The sequence below is a fragment of the Taudactylus pleione genome, unplaced genomic scaffold, assembly GCF_031769625.1.
Source record: "Taudactylus pleione unplaced genomic scaffold, aTauple2 ptg000256l, whole genome shotgun sequence".
NCBI classification, from domain to species: Eukaryota; Metazoa; Chordata; class Amphibia; order Anura; family Myobatrachidae; genus Taudactylus; species Taudactylus pleione.
In genome coordinates, this window is record NW_028284658.1 from 18221359 (window position 1) to 18247247 (window position 25889).

General features: G+C 39.3%; 1 protein-coding gene across 4 annotated transcripts in view; it reads right to left on the bottom strand.

The window, feature by feature from the left end:
• Positions 1-691: 691 nt before the first annotated feature.
• Positions 692-25889, bottom strand: part of SLA2 (Src like adaptor 2) — a 66362-nt gene continuing 41164 nt past the window's right edge. For all 4 annotated transcript variants that reach the window (XM_088480824.1, XM_088480822.1, XM_088480821.1 and 1 more), the window contains exons 2-8: positions 20057-20176; positions 16254-16350; positions 12635-12721; positions 10155-10258; positions 6130-6279; positions 1768-1897; positions 692-1163 (exon numbers count right to left, since the gene is read on the bottom strand). In XM_088480824.1, the coding sequence (XP_088336950.1) occupies positions 1016-1163; positions 1768-1897; positions 6130-6279; positions 10155-10258; positions 12635-12721; positions 16254-16350; positions 20057-20132 (792 nt within the window). In that variant the 5' untranslated portion in view covers positions 20133-20176 and the 3' untranslated portion in view covers positions 692-1015. The remainder of the gene's footprint in view (positions 1164-1767; positions 1898-6129; positions 6280-10154; positions 10259-12634; positions 12722-16253; positions 16351-20056; positions 20177-25889) is intronic.

Genomic DNA, 25889 nt, shown 5'->3' on the forward strand with positions numbered 1-25889 from the left:
AAACACAATATTAAAGAAACTATAATGGTAATTGTAGTACATAAATCTACAGTGCTTGACAGACTACAGACAGACAGACTACAGTGCTTGATGTTCTAAGAGGTATGTACATGGGAGTTATGAAAATGATTTGAAATTGGTGGCAAATAAGTGGATACAGTATTGTATTATTGAAAAGATGAACTTGTAATTGTTTGCAACACTATAAAGATGTTATTGATTGACTTGTTTATGGTTATATGGCTTCTGCAGCTTTTCCCTTGACTATATTGATCCATGTCATACAACTCCATATGGAAAATGTGTACGTTTGCAAAGTTACAAATGTCCCCTTGCATTATTTCAAACTTGCTTAATTAGCATGTTCCCATATTTGTTACCCCTTTGAAATTATGTGGTCAATAGGATAGTCATAGATGTGAACAAATGATGTATAAAATTGGAAACCAATTGCTGCAAATCCACCTTTGTCTTAGGTTGATGGAAAGGTCCATTCTACTTTATTGGCATGTATTTAAAGAATAAACAATCACACGTTTCTTTTTAAGATGTCTAGAAAATCTCAATTCATCATTCTGAATATTTGGACAAGAATACTTCACACATCCAGAAGAGGAGGGCCAGTTAAGTAAATTTAAAAATGTAGATTTAATAAAAAATAAAGACAAACTAGAGTTTTACTGGTATTTTAATTACAAGATTACTACGGTAGACAGAACAGTTTATAAATTCTTCACCAAAAACGAGATAAACAATAGGTCATTTTCTTCAAAATACTACTTAAAACTGAGCAAATAACACGCAAAGCAGCACAGCTGCAATAAATATAGAACAGTCTTTGGCAGCCCATATCAGGAAATATTAGCCCGCAATGTCTTGCTGAACAGGTACTGAATGCTGCATTAAAGTCTGTTGGTGCTTGAAACCTTATTTTGAAAATTCTAAGTGCCATTTCCCAAGCAAAGAAGTGACTAGTTGAAGTGGTTTTTTTTTGTCTTTTGGTAACAAATCTTCCTCATGTTTTCCATAGACGCTTTCTCTCCAGTGTGGACTTTGAGTCCATGTCTTCTGTCATATACATATAAGAACTGACTGCCTCTCTCAGACCCAAGCTGACAGGACAATCTTCATTCAAGTTGTCATCTTCATTAAATAGTGCAGAGCTGGGGAATAAAAATAAATAGTTATTTCTGGCTAATTGTACATTTGTCCATAGTCTGCAGTAAAAGTATTGGCTGTAAAAGATACAAAAGCAAGTCACACAGCTGTCCTGTGCCGGCCACACCCCGAGGACATAACGCCACGGGAGGAAATGGGGCCACCGTCAGGAAAAAATGTAGAGCTGCCCATATGCTCCGGGCAGTTCTACACATTGCAGCAGTTCTACTGACCGTAGAGTGCTGTTCGAGGCAACCTGCTAGCCAAATGCAGGGGCCATAGGGCAGAGACAGTGCCATCCTCAGGCCCTGCTCCCTGGGTGACGGCACTGATCGCACACCCCTCCCTATGGCCCTGCATAAATCTGCAATATGTAATTGTAGCTTCTAAATGTTAGGACACAAACTACAGAATGATGTAATGTTCTCAAAGTCACTGCAGTAATATACAACTGAATCTGGAGTGTGAAGAGACAGCCATTTGGAATTTTCATAATAATATCAAAAATACAGGGTGGATTGTATTAGACAAAAAAAACAAGATAACATGGTCATTCCAGCTTTGTGAATACAGTATTTGTGATGCATAATTTTAAACAACACCGCTTACCTATCAAGATCTTTCCAGTTGAGTGTTGGCCGCCTGACAATGACTGGCTCAGAATTTGGGACTACAGGAGGGGTGAATCCTTGTACAATACATGGCTCCTTTAAGACGCAGCAAATTCCATCTGAGATTTCTTTAAGAAGAGAACATATAAAAGCAAAATATATATATATGTAAATGACTAGGGGATTAAGCATATTCAGTACATTTGATGAACAATTGGCAATGATTTGGAGAGCCAGGAACCTTTGCACTTTGCTAAATTGGAGGCACAAGATTTGTAAATAAACAAAAGAATGAACATGTGTCCACAGACATGTGAGACTGGATGCCAAAGCTGGAGGAGAAATGGGAAGTGCACTACTGCCCAAACCAGGGGGCAACATAAAATTGTTCCAACACCCCTGCGCCCCCCCTCCTCTTCCCCATCTCTCTTAACTGGGCCGCTGGGCAAGCAGGGACTGTATAGTGGCAGCCGCGGATGGTCAGGGGCTGTGCTTTATAGTAATAGGCTGCACAGCTACTGCACCGCATGGAGGAGGTGGTGTAATGTGCAGTCTTTTATATTAAAGACCGCACATTACACCTCCTACTCCATGCGGTGCAGTAGCTGTGCAGCCTATTAATATAAAGCTGCCCCCCTCCCCCTGTTCTGATACCCATGGCCCAGACCAATTGGAAGCCGCATACACAATGTTTATGGCTTTCGACTGGTATGCACTGTGAGCATCACTGTTTCAGATGGATCCGGGTTCATGCTACCATGGATAAGTACCCTCTGGTTTGATGCATGTCATTTAGACCCGGTCATTATATGCCTTCTCTGGAATATGCACTGTCAATTGGATGCACTGAAAATCAATTTATGCACTATATGTGGATATAAATCTTTTTCTATATTTGACTACCTTGGATGCGCTGGTTCCTTTTTTTTGTGTATAATATTATATATATATATATATATATATATATATACACATACACATACATACATACATACATACATATACACAGTCAGGTGCATAAATATTGGGACATTGACAGAATTTTCATGTTTTGGCCTCTATTCACCACCACAATGGCTTTGAAATGAAACAAACAAGATGTGCTTTAACTGCAGACTTTCAGATTTAATTTGAGGGTAATTACATCCAAATCAGGTGAACGGTGTAGGAATTACGGTTTCTATATGTGCCTCCCACTTTTTAAGGGGCCAAAAGTAATGGGACAAACTAAACAATCCTAAAGCTAACTTTCACTTTTTAATACTTTGTTGCAAATCCTTTGCAGGCAATTACAGCCTGAAGTCTGGAACACATAGACATCACCAGACGCTGGGTTTCATCCCTGGTGATGCTCTGCCAGGCCTCTACTGCAAATGTCTTCAGTTCCTGCTTGTTCTTGGGGCATTTTCCCTTCAGTTTTGTCTTCATCAAGTGAAATGCATGCTCAATCGGATTCAGGTCAGGGGATTGACTTGGCCATTGTATAACATTCCACTTTTTAACGTTAAAAAACTCTTTGGTTGCTTTTGCAGTATGCTTCGGGTCATTGTCCATCTGCACTGTGAAGCGCCGTCCAATGAATTCTGAAGCATTTGACTGAATATGAGCATATAATATTGCCCAAAACACTTCAGAATTCATTCTGCTGCTTTTGTCAGCAGTCACATCAATAAATACAAGGGAACCAGTTCCATTGGCAGCCATACATGCCCACGCCATGACACTACCACCACCATGCTTCACTGATGAAGTGGTATGTTTTTGATCATGAGCAGTTCCTTTCCTACTCCATACTCTTCTCTTCCCATCACTCTGGTACAAGTTGATCTTTGTCTCATCTGTCCATAGGATGTTGTTCCAGAACTGTAATGGCTTTGTTTAGATGTTGTTTGGCAAACTCTAATCTGGTCTTCCTGTTTTTGTGACTTACCAATGATTTACATCTTGTGGTGAACCCTCTATATTCACTCTTTTGAAATCTTCTCTTGATTGTTGACTTTGACACATATACACCTACCTCCTGGAGAGTTCTTGATTTGGCCAACTATTGTGAAGGGGTTTTTCTTCACCAGGGAAATAATTCTTCTGTCATCCACCACAGTTGTTTTCCGTGGTCTTCCGGGTCTTTTGGTGTTGCTGAGCTCTCCGGTGCGTTCTTTCTTTTTAAGAATGTTCCAAACAGTTGATTTGGCCACACCTAATGTTTTTGCTATCTCTCTGATGGGTTTGTTTTGATTTTTCAGCCTAATGATGGCTTGCTTCACTGATAGTGACAGCTCTTTGGATCTCATATTTAGAGTCGACAGCAACTGATTCCAAATGCAAATGTCACACCTAGAATCAACTCCAGACCTTTTACCTGCTTAATTGATAATGGAATAATGAGGGAATAGCCCACACCTGTCCATGAAATAGCTTTTGAGTTGATAGTCCCATTACTTTTGGCCCCTTAGAAAGTGGGAGGCACATAGAGAAACCGTTGTAATTCCTACACCGTTCACCTGATTTGGATGTAATTACCCTCAAATGAAATCTGAAAGTCTGCAGTTAAAGCACATCTTGTTTGCTTCATATTTCAAAGCTTCAAAGCCATTGTGGTGGTGAATAGAGGCCAAAATATGAAAATTCTGTGAATGTCCCAATATTTATGCACCTGACTGTGTGTATATATATATATATATATATATATATATATAGTGCACTCACCAGTCTTTGAAGTTAATAGACTGGTGAGTGCACCCCTATTTTTTTAACTATGTATGTTGGTTGTGGATTTTTCTACACCATATTTTGGTCTGCACCCCAGCACATTGGCGGTATATAAGAGTTGTGTGGACACACCATGACCACAACTCATCCTTTTTGATTACATTCAAAAAGATTTCACTTTCAACAACAACTGCGATATTTGTCAAAATTTTTAAGTTTAGAAATGTTTATACAGTAATTAAGGCGTAAATGTTTTAATGCATATAATGAAAAATTAATGGACATGAAAATCATGCATAAAGTGCCATTTTTGCAATAGTTTCAAGAAAATGTCCTTGACACATCTGCCCCTAAGGGGCATATCCAAGTGCAGGCAAAATCTTTAGAATCCCCACGGTGCAGGGTTTTTCCACAATCACAAGGTTTTTCTTATTCATTTGGCAGGTAGAAAATCAGTTGCAGTAATTTCTATAGGAGATATCACTGCTATTTTCTCGCAGCCCCAGAGCATATCGAAAAAATTGTAAAATAACTATATTAAGCCAAAAAAATTCAGAGACCCCTTCAGAACCCCTTTGACATCCCCCTTAATGACTAATTAGGCAATTGGAAGTTTTCTATTAGCCTAATTGGCACAATAATTACATGTCATTATTGGTAGTTAAAACCAATAATGGATTCAAATTATCCCAAATTACTATTTTTCGTTAATTTTTGCACCCAAAATGTATTTATTTAAAAGAAAAGTAATTGCTTTATCATCTTTTTTTTTTATTTGCCTAATTTTTCATATTAAATCACTTGTTATAAAACACTTTTTAAAAAAAAAAATGCACAAATCAGCCATTTAATGCATTTTTTTGAAAAAATATATTTTTCTTTGTTTTTATTAGATTGTTCCCCTTTTTTTTCCTGCAAGATTTTGCTCCAAAAAAATTTGTGTCCGATTTTTTTTCTATTGGATACTGCGGGTATCGGAAGCATGCATACCTGCCATAATAGAAAATGTTCACGATACCTGCATACATTTTTGCAGGGAAAACTGCAATTGGATATGCCCCTGAGTATCTGCTTTATTTTACATTTGCGTATAGGGGGTGCTGTATTTTTTCATTTATTTTATAATGTCCTCAAAGGATGAATGCATAGCATACATGTGACAGGCACAAAGATAATAACAACAAACACACAGCAATTGTATAACAAAACACACATTTGTTTAGAACAGGGATGGGGAACCTTTTTTCTGCCAAGGGCCATTTTGATATATATAACATTATTCGCGGGCCCCCCTCCGTGTGATGTTACATGGGGATGGGGCCACAATCACCGGTGATTACAGCAATACCTTGAGCATTCTGAGAATGCTCCGGGGAGCTGTAAGGGCAACAGTGTGACCGTCTGAAGCGTCCTAAGGATGCTCCAGGTGGCACTGCTGCATAGATTCTTGCTGCAGGGTGCCATTATAGGCACCCTGCTATCCAGATGAGGCTAGCAGGAAAAAGCTCAGAGGGCCACACCAAATGATTCCGGGGGCTTTATATGGCCCCAGGCCTGAGGTTCCCCATCCCTGGTTTAGAAGATAGTCTGGAATCCTCCTATGTCCAGACATTTTGTGTATAGGCTTCTCTGTTATAAATTGCAAACTTACCAGAGTAGTAGTCCACCATATCCTGGAGTGTGGGAAAGGTCAGACGAGGTGAAATGTAAAACCATCCATTATCTAAGTGATTGATACAATAATGCTTGATAGACTCCCGCGTAGCTTGATTTGTTCTCCTCAGTGACAAACTGTAACATCCTGTAATAATCATATACCATATAAATAGGTATACCATAGACCATGTACATACTCTCTGTTGTTACAGCAGACACGGCGATATTATGGACCACTGATCTATTTGTTCATGGTCTATATGTCAATCAGCAAAGGAATTATAATAATAATTATATACTGTAACTCTATCAGTTTAAAATTAGGTTAACAGAGTAGCACACCCATGGAAGTCTAGTGGTCACTGGTACAATATCAACATATCATTTCCTTTATATGTCAGAGATGGCCCATTTGTAACTGAAACACGTTGAATAACCTCACCAAAGGGATGTCTTTGGTTGTCATTATATAGGCTTAGATTTAGGGAAAAGGTTAGATAGGATCAAGCAGCATCGGGACATTGAGGCAAGAAAGCATGAGTGCAGCTGCTGCTACACTGTACACCCTCTATTGTCAGTGTCCCTTAGACGTTGTAATGGTTAGCATCACCGAGGTCGTGGATTCGTTTCCCACTACGGCCCTGTGCAGAGTTTGTATACTCTCCCTGTGCCTGCGTGGGTTTCCTCCGGGTGCTCCGGTTTCCTCCCACACTCCAAATATATACAGGTAGGTTAATTGGGTCCCAACAAAATTTAACACTAGATTTAGATTGTAAGCTCCACTGGGGCAGGGACTGATGTGAATGGGCAAATATTCTCTGTAAAGCGCTGCGGAATATGTGTGCGCTATACAAATAACTGGTAATAAATAATAATGCCAAGAATAATGTGATAGGACAGCAGACAATGTGGAGTGCACTGGATGTGAAAAATTTAGAACAACAAAAATTTGTAATATTCAAGTAATGTTTATATATATATATATATATATATATATATATATATATATGAAATGTTAATAATAAAGAGTGATTTCTGCGCCATCACTTCAGTTTTCACAAGTACAACTTGTATATTATATGGGCTAATCTACTCTACTGTGAATTATTACAGATGTTAGACGTTACACAGTATTATTGTGATCTGTATAAAAGAAGCGGCCTGCAGCCTCTTTATATCATGGCAATGCTGAAATTGCTTTAAAGTGTAACAGATATTGGGGCTGATTCTGACTCGCACTGATCTATGTGTAAATAGGTTCCGCTTACAGAGCATACGCAAATTTATGCATTTTGCGTATGTCCGTCCTATTCTGAGTCGGGGAGAACGTCTCCAGATCTGTCTTTCCGTGAAATAGGGCATTTCAGGGTGGAACTGGGGGCGACAAAATGATCGCATGAAACTGGTCTGACTTGTGGGAATGTCATGGGCATGTAGCTTGAGTTCCGTGCAATGCTGAGTCATACTAATGGAGAAGGGAAGCTGGCTTCTGACGGATCTCTTGCATGATGATGGTTGCGGCAGTAGGCGTACAATCAGTGGCCATCCCGGCGGCAGCAAGCATACAATCAGTGGCCAGCCCGGCGGCAGTAAACGTACAATCAGTGGCCAGCCCTGCGGCAGTAAGCGTACAATCAGTGGCCAGCCCAGTTTCAGTAGGCATACAATCAGTGGCCAGCCCGGCTTCCCGCTTGCAGACACACAGATTCTTGCATTAGTTGCTTGGAATCTCTCATAAGCATATGGTAATAATTCACGACTACCCTCAAATACAGCCACTGTCATACCCTTTATATTAAATTTTCAGTTTCTTGATAGGTGTCCGTTAAACAAAGGCCTTTAGGCCAATTTAACAATCACTGTAAAAAAAAATGTCACTTCCCATTGTCTGTCTGTTTGGTATAGCAGTGTTAGTAGATAAACTGATAAGAGAACTAAAGCATACATGAAAATGACCTTTATAGTAATATTGAAAGGATCTCAAATAAATGGAAAAATACTGTGGACATAGTTTATTGAGTACATGTTGTTTCCCCCCTCAGATCTGTATATAAAGTGTTACAATGGACACATGATTGATGGGGGCTGCCATATTTTCAATAAAATTATTTCAGGCAGTCTAAAAGTAATTAGTCACAGGCAGCAAATGTAACCGTCAAAAAAACAACACACACACACACACACACACACACACACACACACACACACACACACACACACACACACACACACACACACACACACACACACACACACACACACACACACACACACACACACACACACACACACACACACACCTATCACTAATAGTTAAACCCACTTTCATTTAATGATATCCATTAAATACCCTAGAGGACCAGAATACAGAAACAAATTGTTGCAATAACAATGCATTGCACCTGGGTAAGAACACTATGGTTTCCTGTTACTAATGTCTTCAGTGCATCATTTCCACTACTCACACCACATACTGTTTGACAGGTGTGATGATTTCCTGAGGACTGATCACAAACATAAGTGATTCTGTCAGAAATTTAACATTCAGGCCACTTCACAGAGTTATTTCAAATGCATACAATTGACTGAATATCCATTATACTGTAGTTCAGACGAATGCCAGCTACAGTATGTAGTCTGGGAGGTGAAGTCCGGTGAATTTTCAGCATTCACATGAATATACATTCAGCCCTGAGCAAGGTTGCCTCTGTTGTGTGTTGGGTACCACTTAGCACCACAAGCAACATCCCTGCATAGGCAAGAATGGTGTAAATATTCGCTAGATTTGTATGTGTTTGAGAGGTGACTATGTAAACCCATAGATGTAAAATGAAGATGCTAGTTGGGAGCTGGTCACTTACAGTATTAAAATAATAGAAAAAACAATTAAATATCACTAAAATGCTGTAACAGATCTACAGCTGCATACACGTAAAGATTTTCTGTCCAACCATCCAACTAGTTGATTGGTTGGAATGAAAATCTGGTAATGTATGAAAGCAAATGACAATCAGCAATTTGCTCCTAAACACTGGAACATGGACAAAAACTGTTGTTTGAACAAATTGTTTAGATCAAACATTTAACAAACTTGTCTGACAACCATTTTCATCTGTTTTCTGGCATTTAGGAGCAAATTGCTAGTCATCATTTTCTCCCATACGGTACCAGATTTTCATTCTAACCAATCAACTAGTTGGATGGTTGGACAGAAAATCTTTACGTGTGTATGCAGCTTACAAATGATCTACAGTGATGTTCACACTTCAAGTAACGATGTCCACTTATATACCACAACCAGAATGTAACAGTTACCCAGGTTCTCACAGCACATAATAGCTAACAATGGGCAGGGCTGCCAAGAGCTGGGCCAGGCTGGGTGAAGGGGGCGTGGTCTAACCATGGGAGGTGTGGCCATGCCCCCTTCAGAGAAAAAACATTGTTGCAGGACTGCTCAGCTGACAGGGAGGAGGGGGGCGGCATCGGACCCGGGCCCCCACTGGGCCCCTCCAGCAAGCCCGGGCAATTAGTACCTGCCCCCCTCCTCTCGGTGCCCCTGACAATGGGGCCCATTTATCATGAGTTTTATCATACGCAATGAGTTTTAAAACTCTGGCCTGTCATATGACCTGGCTCATACCTTCAACTCCAGCAGTGCATATGACTGTCCACCTAGTCCGCAAAGGGAAGTGTTAGCCTAGGTGCTTTGCATCCTACTCTCTCTGTCTCGCCATTCATGGTTTACACAGGACACAATCTTTATAAGATGCTTCTTTTGGTCCCATACCACTAGCATCAACACTACGGAGAATAGGCCTGCTTTCTGACACCTGGCATATTTGCATTAGTAAGGGTGCATAATTACTTGCCTGAATTTCTGCTGTACAAAAAATCACTGGCAATAAGAAGTGCCCTGATGTTTATTTGCCAAGACACAGTTTAGTTTTCTAGTATTTGTATAGTAAGTTGGAATTTTCCTGAGGGAAAGACAGATATTATGAAATATGAACCATACTGTACCTCTTCTAGTTTCACTTTCACGGATCAGGAAGGAACCAGTTTGGTTGCAGTTCACTAAAAGCAACTCTTCTGCTTTCTCCCGGTTTATACCTTTATATAGCCACCTGAAATAATCAGGAACTTGTGGTTAGGAATTATTCTGTTCCTTATTTGTCACTTGGTAAAAGTATGTTTGTTGTATATTGTATAACGTTGCCAAACAAAATGTGTGATGTAGAGTTATAAGTAGAATTTTTAGAACAATTGAAGGAACAGAGCAGTCTTCAGTCCTTTGCGAGTATTTAAGAGTAACAGTTTGGGTAATGTTATTAAAATGTCATTATGTAATTGGTCTGCATTGCCAAGGTAAAACAGTGCCTGGCATGACTCTTGTATACACTCAATATTATGCCACATTAAAATGGAAGACATTGGTGAAAGACAATGCATGAATATAAGTGGATGCTGTAATCCATAGTAACCAATCTAGTACCATGATTTGTCTAGTATAAATTACTTTTAGTTTAACACATTCTAATATATAAAATACTAAGTTTTACACTAATTTTCACATACAATTGCATCCTTTGTCTCATTAATCATACAGCACTGTAATCAAATAAAACAGTCATTAGCAAATATATTTAAATATGGTGTCTTCCACTTATCAAACTAATTTACATACAGTAACTTGCCAAAGTATTTAAACCCCAAAAAAGTCAACAGATTTGTCTATATTACAAATGCCCCAACAGTGAAGTATACAAATGGCAGCATAATGGCTGTAGGCATCTTGTTAATATTGAAGGACTTATGGATGGTGCAAAATGTAGAGAGACTGATGGATGGTGTAAAATGCTGCAAGACAACCTGCTCCAATCTGCTAGAAAACTAAAACCTGGGAGAAAGTTCACAATTCAACAGGACAATGATCCCATGCAGTGGCGTAAATTCATCCCACACGACCGGGGGCAGTTGGACGTGTCACATTGACATAAGAAGCTGCTGAGAAGCAGCGACACCAATGAACAGGGACAGTTAGATGGAGGCAGCAGCTGATGGTCTGACACTGAGCTCTCCACTAGTGTATGGTGGCTTCTCAGGTGCCCGGGAAGAGGTGCCATGTATTGGGCGGCCATGACGGTACACTACGGGTACATAATTACAGCCCTAGGTTGGGTGAATATATTGTGGGCAATGTAGGAGGTGGCCCTTCAGAGCTGGAGCCCGGCGGCAGGTGCCTCCATTGTCTCCCATAGTTCTGCCCCTGATCCCATGCACAAGGCCTAAGTAACACTTAGTTGCTGAACAAAAAAAGGTGAATTATCTACAATGGCAAAGTCAAAGTCCAGATATAAAACCAATTGAGTATCTGTGGCATTGTTTGAAAATTGCAGTCCACAAGCGTCATCCAAACAACCTGAGCAACCTGGAACAAATCTACAAGGAAGAATTGGACACAAATCACACCCCAACAATGTGCAAACCTGGTACAAAAAAAAAACGTACTGCAATAGACTTAAAGCCCTTATGGTAGCAAGATGTGGTTCTACCATGTACTAATCTGCAGGGTTTGAAAACTAACAGTATTTTAGGTCTTTGTTAAAAAAAAAAAAAACCTGCAGAAAACAATGAATTACAAGTTTGAAAATTCTCTTTCAGCGCATACTGATTCACAAAATAAATGATGCCTGGAACATCCTGTGCAAGTGACATATGTAATATAGACAAAATTTGCTTTTTTAGGGTGTTGAATACTTTTGCAAGCTACTGTATAATACTTTTTTGTAGTTTCATCAGACAAGCATGTCTGCAGATTTCTTCAAACAAAGGTCATGATTCAGACCTGCTCACTAGCAAGTAATCGCTCGTTGCTGGCAATGTTAGCAAATGTGCGCATAGTTCGCAGTGCGCGTGCGCAAACTAGTATGAGCGACCATCCGGGATGCGCTCGCTTGCCCTGCAAAGACAGCCCAGTGGAGTGAGTGACAGGAGAGGCCTTTTGTGGGTGGTAACAGGGGTAGGGCAGTAGTAACGGGGGAGTGGAGTTGTGGACGCAGGCGTGCCTGAGTGTTTAAACGCCGTTTCAGGGGCGTGCATAATTAACAGGCAGCGTCATAGTACACGTCACCTGGTTGCATTATACACTGAAGTAATCGCAGTGCTTGCGGCCAGGTATAGTCAACCTCAAGCACTGCGAGCACATCTGATGGTGCTCGATGTACCAATATTTTCATGCTCTTCCTGGAGATGACGTGCGCAAGTGGGCGTCTTATGAATGGCTGGGGGGCATCTAGTGGGTGTGCTAATGCCTTGCCGAGCGATCGCCTGCCTTGCTGGGCGCGCGCTGGATTTGCATACGCTGGGAGCGAGCGATCGCATCTAGCGAGGGGCTCTGAATCAAGTCCAAAGTGTTTAGCTATCTTCTTTGAATGTAGTTGTGGGACATGTTTACTACATACAGTAAGTTATATTACCATCTTACTTTCTTATAAATATACCTGTTGTACACTCTGGCAATATAATTTCTAGGCATGTAACATTCCCGTCCAGAAGTGACAGACATTACTTTCCACCAGTCCCCGTCCCTGGAAAATATACAATTTTTCAACACTTTAAATTTACTGCAAGAAAACAAATAACAATAATAATAATGATAATAATAATACAATTCTATGGTATTTAATTATTAAGTGCGCCTCTTTTTATATGGCTAAAAGCAATTTACATGTAGAAAGGCATGAGGCAGCTATCTTGGGTTTGCCCAGTTGCTATTCTATGTAATCATTCACCAGCCCTTGCCAACACAACTGGGGCTTGCAGTCTAAAAAAATAAAAATACATTATATATATATATATATATATATATATTAGGGATGTGCAGGCTCGGATAGGTTATATATATATATATACATATACACACACACAGAAATCCACAAACGGAGGCACTCACAACGCTGAATAAAATGGTCCTTTAATCCTACGTTTCGGGATGAAATCCCGTCACCTGTATGTTGCTGTATGTCACTGACGACGGGATTTGATCCCGAAACGTAGGATTAAAGGACCATTTTATTCAGTTATTCAGTCTTGTGAGTGCCTCCGTTTGTGGATTTCTGTGCACTGGGCTGCTTTGACCCTGGAGGGCACCGGAGCATTACTTAAGTTTGGAGTGCCGGGCATATTGGATATATACAGTGGTGGTTCTAGGGGTGGGCTAACAGGGCAGTCGCCCGGGGCGTCGGCCCCTAGAGGGCGCCACTGAGTCCCCAGAAGGTAAAAAAAAATAAATCCCATAATAATAAAAAAAAAACAGCGCCGGTCCCCCCCGGGCACCCGGCTCCCTCCCTGCAAAGGCAGCCGAAGCTCACTCCAGAGCTCCGGCTCCCGTATAGAGCACTATGGGAGGGACGTCATGACGTCTCTCCCATAGATTCCGTGGAGCCAGAGCTCACTCCAGAGCTCCGGCTCCAGCAGAGAGCACTATGGGAGGGATGTCATGACGTCTCTCCCATAGATTCGTGGTGGAGCCGTGGTCGGACCAGATGGGAGCGGACGCAGGAGCGGGGCCTAAGGTAAGTATTATGTTTGTATTTTTTATTTTTCAGAAGGGAGGCATGGGGCATTACTACTAGGGGCATGTCTATAAGGGGGCATTACTACTGGGGGCATGTCTATAAGGGGGCATTATTACTGGGGGCATGTCTATAAGGGGCATTACTATTGGGGACATGTCTATACGGGGGCATTACTACTGGGGGCATGTCTATAAGGGGCATTACTACAGGGTGGCATGTCTATAAGGGGGCATTACTACTGGGGGGATGTCTATAAGGGGGCATTACTACTGGGGGGATGTCTATAAGGGGGCATTACTACTGGGGGCATGTCTATAAGGGGCATTACTACTGGGGACATGTCTATAGGGGGGCATTACTACTGGGGACATGTCTATAGGGGGGCATTACTACTGGGAGCATGTCTATAAGGGGCATTACTACTGGGGGCATGTCTATAAGGGGCATTACTACTGGGGCATGTCTATAAGGGGGCATTACTACTGGGGACATGTCTATAAGGGGCATTACTACAGGGGGCATGTCTATAAGGGGACATTACTACTGGGGGGATGTCTATATGTGGGCATTACTACTGGGGGCATGTCTATAAGGGGCATTACTACTGGGGACATGTCTATAGGGGGGCATTACTACTGGGGACATGTCTATAAGGGGCATTACTACTGGGGGCATGTCTATAAGGGGCATTACTACTGGGGCATGTCTATAAGGGGGCATTACTACTGGGGACATGTCTATAAGGGGGCATTCCTACTGGGGTACTACTATAGGGGGAACTAATGGGGGTATTCCAACTTTGGGCACTACTATATTGGGAATTCCTACTGTGGACACTACTATAGGGGGCATTATTACTGGGGCACTACTAATGTGGGCACTACTATAGGGGGCACTACTACTGTGGGCATTGTATTAGGGGCACTACTACTCAGTACTGTGGGCCTTGTGTATAAGGGGCACTAATTTGGGCATTGTGTAAAAGGGGCACCACTGTGTGTCATAACATGAATAAGGGACTAATGTGTGGCGTAATTTGAATTGGGGATACTGTATTATAAAGAGAATTACTGCATGTGGCATAATGTGCTATACAGGGCATTACTGCATGTGGCATAATGTGTTATACAGGGCATTACTGTGTGTGGCATAATGTGCTATACAGGGCATTACTGTGTGTGGCATAATGTGCTATACAGGGCATTACTGTGTGTGGCATAATGTGCTATACAGGGCATTACTGTGTGTGGCATAATGTGTTATACAGGGCATTACTGTGTGTGGCATAATGTGTTATACAGGGCATTACTGCGTGTGGCATAATGTGTTATAAAGGCCATTACTATGTGTGGCATAATGTGTTATACAGGGCATTACTGCGTGTGGCATAATTTGTTTATAAAGGGCATTACTGCATGTGGCATAATGTATTTATAAAGGGCATTACTGTGTAAGGCGCATTACTGCACATGGCAATTATTCGCCATGAGGGGAGAGCTTGGGGGAAGCCCAGCACCTTCATAAGTGCTGGGCACGCCCCACAGTTTGATGAATTGGGGGTGTTCCGCAAGGACACGCCCCCTTTCCGGAAGCGCGTGTGCTTTCAGCGCGTGCAGAGGAACGTCATCTACAAAAAGATTTATTTTATTTTTTTTGGGGGGGGGCGCAAATGTTAACTTTCACCCTGAGCTCCACAATGTCTAGAACCGGCCCTGGATATATATATGTATATATGAGCATACAGAGGGGCGGCACTCCCGATAAATAATGCAGATGACACAGCCGTGTATATGGACTATACACGGCTGTGTCATTTGCATTATTTATCGGGAGTGCCGCACCTCTGTATGCTCTTATGATTTTTTCTTTTTGTGAGGGCACCCTGGAAAGTTACTGAAGGTTTTAGGAGTGCCAGACCCTCTGTATAATGTATAATGTATAATATATATATATATATATATATATATATACACACACGCACACACACACATATTTTTGTCATGAGCCAATTAACCTATCAGTATGTTATTGGATTGTGTGAGAGGAACCCTGCGTATATGGTAGAAGCCCAACCTTATCTATTCCATGTAGGATATATTTATCTGCTCCCAAACTTATCACTGACATCTTCTTGTGTTAACCTGAGCTCAATTAATTAAACTATATCAAATATATATTTTTAATTAATTAATTGAGTCCAAGCTAACTCAGAGAACAAATCATTTCTAAATTTGGCAACAGAAAACTACCAGCCTGAAGGAACGAGTTAGGATGACTGCTATGCTACCCATTATTTTTAAAACCAGGGATTTTCAATATGGTTTCATGTGGACATAACTTGCCCTGTAGATTGCACATAAGTTTGCATTATCATTACCAAAAATACTTGGATAAAAAGAAAAACAAGCATTACAAGGTATGTTGATTGCAAGATATGTTGTTGTTTTTTAATTTAGGCAGTGGTGAGCTGAGGTGTTAAAGTATTATTAATTTCATCATGTAGAACTTTAAGTAAAAAAACTAGCTGTTTGAGGTCACTCACTCAGAGAGGATGTTGAGCTGCTCTCCGACTCGAACACTTAAATCAACTTGACCACCGACTGGAAAATTGTACAGAGCCACAAATACGCACTTGTCCACTGTTGACAAAAACATAGAAAATTATGAAACTAAAGATCTTTGCTCTACATGTTTTAAAAATATTACACTGCATGTTCTGAACATAGAGCAAAACTTTGGTAACAAAACTATTTGGTAATAAAACGTAACAAGCTTACAGAAAACAGAGATCAACAGAAAAGTGGAGTATACAATATAGACTACAACAAGTACAATATTATATAAACATTTCTAAAATGTAAGACTTGCTGGGCATTCCACACAATTGTGTTCTATAATAGTTCTGTCCTCCTCCCTCAATTACGAATATTGTAAACATTTAAGTTTTCTGTTACCTTCTGGTGGAAAGAAAACAGATGTTATTTATTATTTATTAACAGTTATTTATATTGCAAATTCATATGTTGTTTCTAAGCTATTTAGTTGAGTAAAGGAGATTTCTTCAGACATGTATTAAATGAGTAGCCTGGTCTCTCCCTAATTGACACATGTGCAACTTAATTTACTTACTTGTCAGCCATATCATAAAGCACAACTGCAAGACATAATACACAAATCCCACTGTACAACCCTCCCATTGCACAGATCCACATTTTATTTTTTAACCCACTACCCCATCCACCAATGAAGTTGAAGAGGAAGAATATTACTGCAATGACTAAAAAAACTGCAGCTTTTGCTGCAAACCACAGGCCATGCAGTACTTGTCTTGTTACATATTCATTGAACCAGAGTTTACTTACAATGTCTGCACCCATCTGGTTGGTTCAGCTTTGGATGAATAAATAGCTAGCAAAATTAAGAGTTAGTTTGAAATGCTAGGGGCCAACAAATGGTCAGGCATATCTGAAAGGCAAATTTTCTTTGCCGATAGAGTTAAATGGCAGACCTATATCTGCTAATGTCACATCTTACAGACAGATAGTGGATGCTAGCCTGTACTTCAGGATTGGCGAGACCTAGTACTAAGGTGCGGAGTCTAACGTGCCGGCGGTATTCACCAGGGACCCGCACAAGTAGGTTTGGACTTCGCTGCATCCGACACGCAGGTCGCGGCCCTCAGACAGGAAATGGACAAGACAATACCAGGGAGCAGACATAAATTAGGTCCTGCAGGCAGGAAAGCAAAGGACGAAACCGGAATACCAAGTGCAGTACCAGGGAGGAGACGGAATTGGGTCAGAAACGAGCATCACTGGAAATGCTGGAGTATGGTCTAGGAAAGCCGTGGCCGTCTGCACTACAGCTGCTGGGGAGAGAGAGCACACGCCAGGAGCTGGGCCACGAGCAGCGGGTTTGGGACTCCTTGCCCGCTGCCGTGCGCTGACCAGGACCCCACCGCTGCTGGACCCAGTAAGTGGGAGCCGGGTTCGGCCAAACTGTGACAGCTACCAAGTGAAATATGGAGAGCACTACATGATGCCAAACCTTTATGTTTTAAAGAGCAATATCTGGTGCCAAGCCTATATAAAATACAGAATACTATGTGGTGCCCAGTTTAATATGCATACTCATATGTGTCAAGCATTATTTGCTGCTCAAATATAGATGGTGTCTAGTCTAATATTCTCACCCAGCCTGTTGACAAGTGTAACATGCAGAGCTTATACTGGTGTCCAATCCGTGACATTTTTCTCCCTTCCACCTGCTGGCAGCACTTTTTCCTGCCATGTAATAATCTCTGGCAGCCAATAATTGAACAACTATAGATATAGTTCAATAATTTATCAGCTATATGACTGGAGGATGAGTAGGGGGCTAACAATACATTTTTAATTTATTTTTATTTTTTAGCAAATTATGCAGGCTCCTCCTCAGTGCCCTTGCAGGTGCCCTGATTGACCAGTTTTGCCATTAGTGCTGTTAAAAAGTTACAATGTTTTGCAACAATAAGGAGTTAAAGAAAATGTTTTTCTATTCTTGCTTTAGACATAGACAGAACTACAGTAACTCCATAATACTATTAGGTCTGTATGCATGCACTGCAATCTTCCAGTCTCCCCACTAAAATTCAAGTCTGGGGACTGTGAAGACTGAACCAAACCATAATTGCCTCACTCCTGCAAGTAATTTATTTATTTTTGTACAAATTCTTTATTTTCAAATTTTATCTTAGATTTTTCAATAAACATATATAATAGCAGAACAGAGAAAAAGAAATACTGAACAAACTGTCATTCAATATAATAAACAAGATACACAAAAAGACACCAGTGTGACTTCCAGTTTGTATATATCCATAAAACTGCAAAAAAATAATACAATCAAATACATAAAAACATAAAACTAGACAAACCACAGGGATACACAAGGGAAAAAAGGAGGGAGGGGGAGGCATAAGAAATAAAATAGAGCAGAACAAAGATATCCAATATATCATAAAAATAAAAGTATGTGGCCATTCAAGATCTAGTTGGCAAATACCGTGTATAACCACAGCTACATATTATATACCATGAAAACAGTCACTTATACTTAGTTTTGGGGTATCAAATCCCTGTAGGAGGAAGAAGATTTAAAGTCCATCCAACCAAACCATAGTGTCACATAATCAGAATGCTTTTCGGGGGTCGAATAAAAAATTTTGTCCATTGACATAAAGAAATCTATGTGTTGGAACCATTCCCAGGGTGAGAGAGGGAAAGAAGAACACCAACAGACTGGGATTACCACTCTGGCTGCATTATTCAGATGTTCCAGTAAAGATTTTTATATTTAGAAATGGGTATATCTGAGTACGATAAGAGCCAATCATTTTGAGCTATGTTTTGGATTGTTTTGCTAATATATATCCAACCTATTGTCTGGGTGGCTTCAACTACACATTGACAATACAGTATATCCTGTGTTACTAGCTGCCACACAGCCCCACAGCATAGTAAATCCACATCCATGCTTCACTGTGACAAGATCTACTGTTCATCAAATGCTTCACCTATTTTTCTACAAACATATTTGTTGTATTTGTGCTCCAAAAATAAATACTTTTTTTTATCCGTCAACAGCAACTTGTGTGATTTTTATTTCCTACGGACACCTCTTCCCTAGAAAATAGATTATTGCTATGTAAGTAAAACTATATTGCAGTCTACTATTCTTGATCCAGCTAAACCTTTCAGCAGGTGTTTGCAGTAATAGGTGTGTTGTGCTTCTGGATATATGATCAGTTAGCAAGCATTCTTACTAAAGGGGGATTTGGAAGTGATGCACTGGCACACAGTGTGGAGGCAGATTTCCCCACAGTCTGTGGCACAGAAATTGGATTATTATTTTAAAAAAAAAACCTGGGGGCTGGCCACACCCAATGTACAATAGATGTGGCCATGCCTTGTGTGTCATGACTAGCCCTCAGTGTGACATTGCCATGCCTTCTGTGTGTCATGACTAGCCCTCAGTGTGACATTGCCATGCCTTCTGTGTGTCATGACTAGCCCTCAGTGTGACATTGCCATGCCTTCTGTGTGTCATGACTAGCCCTCAGTGTGACATTGCCATGCCTTCTGTGTGTAGTGGCCACGCACCTAATGTGCAGTGCCCACGGTCTCCTGTCCCACTACCGACACCTCTATTGGTGGGAGGTATGCATACACGTGTGACTGTAAACATACTAAGAAGCCAATAGCAATGCTTTTCTAGTAGTGTAGCTAATTACAAAAATATCCTGTGGGTTTTTTTTCTAACAAAACTTGGATATTTCTGAAATGATAATAACAAGAAATCTCATACCAGCATGATGTACTTGAGTGTTGACCATAGATGTCTGAATTGCTGAATATCCTCTTTTGCTGGGTAAGCTCCCCATTTTTCCTGATGGTTCAGTGGTGAAAATCCTTCAGTAAGAAAAATCTGCCAGAAACCAGAGCCAAGTTATTAAAATAGCAGTTAGATCTCTCTACTATTTAGAGGAATTAACCTTAATAATTATTTGGCAATTGCTATAATACGATTATGTACCACATGCCTAAACACACAGCAGCAGTAACACATGAAAGCTGGGCTGGCAGTGGCTGGTCTGTCTTTGTGTAATACTGTAGTAACACACTTTAATATCCCAGCAATGACATACATGAAAAGTATAAAACAATGTATTGCATATCTATTGTACATTTGCTGCATTATTTCACAAATGCAAGGGATATTTAAGTAAAATTTTTCTTATCATTTTTAGCTTCATAATGTCTACGTAGAACGATTCATGCTTCAAATAAGATCTTGATTTGGCGACAAGTAAGACTGGCTTATCATGACCAACTAGCATTATAAAATAAGAATAACATTTAGTGCTTGTATTTTGGTAACTTAAAAAACAATATACATCATTAATTGCGTCAACCAATGTGATCATTGTAGGCATTTCCTCATTGTGTAATCACCATATGTGGATAGGAGCAGTCAAGTTATCTCATATTTATGTATATATTATTTATATTAAGTATTTTAAAGTGGAGGGGCGATACTGACTACTAAGGTGTAGAAATGGATGGAGTGAGTGGGACCATGCAATCCTGGTCCTTTCTATTATTAATTATACATTAACAGGGAAGAAAAAAAATGTTTGATTTATTAGGAAGAGTATATTTCTTTAGTATTATTGTGTATACAAGTGCAGCTACTAAATGTGAAATATGTAATGTTAACATAGCCAGCCACTTTGATAAACCCCCTCTGAAAAGAGCTTAACTGTCCCTAATGTAAACATTCCTTTAATTTCGAAGAAGCCCTGAATTATACAGATACCAATTTGTGTACAATCGTACACGTGCTTGTTAATGCAAATATGTAATTAGCCAATCATGTGGCAGCAATTCAATGCATAACAGCATGCATAGGTGATCAGATGATCAAGAGGTTCAGTTATTGCTCAGATTAAACATCAGAATGGAGAATAAATGGGATCTAAGTGACTTTTTCTGTGGAATGAATGCTGGTGTCAAATGGGATGTTTTGAATCTCTCAGAAGCTGCGGTCTCCTGTTATTTTGATATTTAATAGTCTCTCGAGTTAATAATAGAGACTGGCACATAAGACAAAAAAACATCTATTGAGCATCAGTTCTCTGGGTAAAAATGCCTTGTTAATGAGATATGTCAGTGGAGAATGGTTAGACTGGTTCCAGCTGACAGGAAAGGTACCAAACAGAAGAACATCTCTGAATGCACAGCACGCTGAACTCTGAACTGAACAGCCAACAGCAGTAAAGACAACACTGGTTTCCAGCTATGCACAGGAAACTGAGGCTACAGTGTGCTCAGGCTCATCAAAAACTGGACAGAAGAAGACTGTAGAAATGTCACTTGGTCTGACGAATGTTGATTTCTGCTGCAATAAGCAGATGGTAGGGTTAGAATTTGGCATAAACAACATGAATCCATGGATCAGTCCTTCCTTCCTCCAAAAGCTCAGGCTGGTAGTGTACAAGAGTGGGGAATTTATACTTGGCACACATTAGGCCTTTTGACTCCAAATAAGCATAGTTTACATGATACAGCTTCTTTGAGTATTGTTGTATACCATGGCCATAGTTTAGCCTTCTTATGGCTAGACAATCAGTATCACTGCCTATAGTACACACCTGAGTTCCATCTAAAGAGTATACAAGATTTCTGATTTCATAAATAATAATAATACTTTTAAAGTCACTTTTAGGTTTCCAACTGTGTTTTTTTGCTGTGTTTTTGTTTATACAATTGAAGGATGAAATCAGAACTTAAACATTATTATTATGCATATTACTAATACAAAAATCTCCCTATCTATAAGATGGAAAATGAGTCACACATTTTCACAGTGTATGCTGTATGTACATCACAAAGATGGTACAATGTTCAGCTTTGTGTAGGTGATGGGAGAACCATTCTTTCAAAATAATACCTACTTCTGATAAGATAAAAGAACAGCCAGTGGAACAACTGTGCAACAGACATCAGATAATATCAAGGACTTAGGAAAAAGAAAATCTGATTATTTTGTTTAGAAAGTGCTATTGCAAGATGTAAGTGCTGGAAAATACAGGTATAACAAGTAATTACTACATTACTTTACTTACAACTTTACTACATTGTAATGTAATCTGTGAAATAAGCTGCAGCATGAGCATACATTACATAGTTTTGTTATGGAGTTAATGAATTGAGGTTTTAACCTGTTAAATACCTCTGCACACTTTATAGACCTAATGAAGATCTTTCTTTTTTGATAATTAGTAGCAGAGCACCCCTAAAATTGAATATACTGTAATTAATTGTGTTATGGTAAAATAGATCACATACTGAAGGTAGCCATTATTATTTTAAGGACAGTTACAGTGTTCACTAGACACAGATGCAGTTTCTATGTTAAGTTCTTAATTCCTCTAATATTATTGATAAAAGTTCTGTTCCCTATCCTCTCATCCTGCACCTTTTCTCTTTGTCTGCTTCGGACAATACCAGCTTAATTTACACTTACACCCACATTCATTCTACCCACACAGACTATCATATTTTTACCATAGCAACACTGTAACTAACCAAATAATATACACATTTTATTTACTACATGTTATTATTATTTAATAATATATTTATATTTGTTTTTCTGATGTTAAAATTGTGTTGTGGTAACAAACTGTGTCTTTTACATGAAAGTTATAAAAAAAACCACAATAGTAACAAAAGGATGTAAAAGTTTTGAGGGTCATTGTGTTCTTAGAATTTAGATATATATAGACATTACCTCCCAGCTGTGGTTAGGGTTAAAAACCATAGGAAAATAACTGTCTAAGTTGAAGAGAGAGTGTTACTTACTGTTATCTTTAATTTTCAATTACAAATTTTGCTGTCTTTAAGGCCGGCCATTATAAAATCAAATTCAATAAAAGTTAAATTTACTTTCTTAATCGTTCATTGTATTCTATTTTATTTAGGAACAGTTTTCTGCATCTAAATAAACATTTGTGAAGTCAATCATTTGCAACATATTTGCTTAAATTGGGTTATTTTGTTTTATTAACTGGTGTATTATTGCTATACTTTCTATGTTCTAATTGAAAGCATATACAGTTTATTTTATATATCCCAAATGTTTACAATGATAGTCTCCCTTGAAGAAGTCTGTGAACCAGACGAAAAGCGTTGGAGGCTTTTCTAAAGCTACCTTTCATGAACTTACCAGTTTTTACTCAGATAAGATGATAGTAAAAAAAAAAAAACTTATGTGCTTATATGTACTTTGCATATTCTAATAGGACTAAAGGTGGGCACACACCTGACAGATATATCTGCAGATGGTCGTTCATACCCACTGAACGGCCATCATCTGTGTTTTGCTGTGGGTCCCGGCGACCAGGGGGCGTGTACTGGTGGGCGGGGGCGTGTCCCGCTCCCCTCCCCGAGACTGCCACTGTGTATGTGTACGGGCGGTCTGCAGACCGCCTGTACACACCTGCTGATGGACAGATATGTCTGCAGACATATCTGTCCATCGGCTGTGCAGCACAGCCGATGCGATATGTCAGTAAACGAGGACGTTCACCTACATATTGCTGGTACACACTGCCCAACGGGCAGCAGATACATTGGCCCATCAATTGATCGGCCAATGTATCTGTCAGTGTGTACCCAGCTTAACTTTTGTTATATGCATTGGTGCTTTTAGATGCACTTCATCTTATGTGTGTAGATTTTGTCTTATTAAAACTTGATATATATGTGTGTGTGTATATATATATATACACACACACACACACACACACACACACACACACACACACAGAGTTCCCATAGGTAGTACACTCTGGTACAAACCCACTTTGCACTCCAGGATTTGTCATAAAAGATTTAATGTTGTAATATTCAATCAACGTTTCTGGGCTACGCAGAGCCCTATCCTCAGGATAATATCAGTTATACTGATATTATCCTGGGACAGGGCTCTGCGTATCCCAGAAACGTTGATTGAATATTACAACATTAAATCTTTCGTGACAAATCCTGGAGTGCCAAGTGGGTTTGTACCAGATTGTACTGCCTATGGGAACTGTGTATTACATTTACTGAGGCACCCAGGTACTCAGCAGCAACAGCAGGGGTGCCGAATCTGGAGAATTGGGATAAAATATATATATATATATATATATATATATATATATGTATTCCCTCGTCGTATGAAATGCTAATTTATATATTTATTTGCAATCATTGTAATTTTGCACTAAATTAAGGTCATTATCCATTTCAAGACACTATTTCCTTTGCGCGGTGCACTTTTATTGGTATACATCCATTATTATTTCTTATAAACACTATTTTTAGATGTCATAGTGTCTGTGTATTATATAATTTTGCACTTTAATTAACTACCTCAATACTAGATGTTGCACTTTAGAGAACTGCCTCATTATTAGATTTGCTATATATTATACATAAGCACAGTGGGCGCTGAAATACAGTTCTACTTCTCTAATATATATATATATATAAATATATATATATATATATATATATACATACATATATACACACACATACACACATTACTATTATTAATAATAAAAATAATATTAAGTAGGAATTATTGCCTAGAAATTGACTATACACAATTTCTTATAGTAACACATGACGCAATAATACAGTATTATAATAATTTAAATTAGCACTCTGGATACAACAGGTACAGACTCTCTGACATGAGCCCTTCCATGCTATACAAAGATCTTCTAGCTTAATTTACTATTGCAGCTACCAGTGCTGGATTTATTAACAAATGGAAATTTTAGTTTATTGAACATCAATTACTTTATTTGACCAATGTAACAGTTTAATGCTTCATAAGAGAGTATTTATAGAGGGGTCTTGTTAAATGATTTGCAGGTAATTGATTGGAAGTAATACCCATATGATTCTGAAACATACAAAATAATTTCCTTTTTCAGTAGTTTCTGCTTCCCTTAAATAAATAAGATGACAAACAACCAAGCTGATGTAAGTACTGGAAAAGTACTTTATTAAAGAAGAATCTCTTGATAAATGCTTTACTACAATTTATACCATGTAATATCACCTTTGTACAGTATATAGTTTGAAGACCTACAGTACTAAAGATTAGGGCAATTCATTTCTGCATACTGACAAGGTGATGCTGGGAATTCTGTTTTTTAATCGCCACCAATAAAATCAATGCACATCTACTTTTGCAGTAATGCAGATGTGGGTGGAACGGATATAAGAAGTAAAGAGGCTACTAATAAATTCTGCATAACACTATTCTCACACTGCCCTTTGCAATAATTTAAACTTTGTTTATTTTTTCTATTAAAATACTGCTGGTTCCAGTCTCGTAAATAACTCACATCAATCATGAGAGTTACGGAACATCGGGAATGACTTTATTACTTGACACTTTTGTGCGATTGTTATTTCTGAGCTTATAAGTGCACTAACCTGCATAAAATGTATCTGGATAGTAATAAAGGCATGCGACTGAAAGTATAGAATGGCTCTCAATTTTAGAAACCCTTAAGCACACATTAAAAAAACAAAAATAAACACAGTATTTTGTAAAATTCGGGACCACATCAATT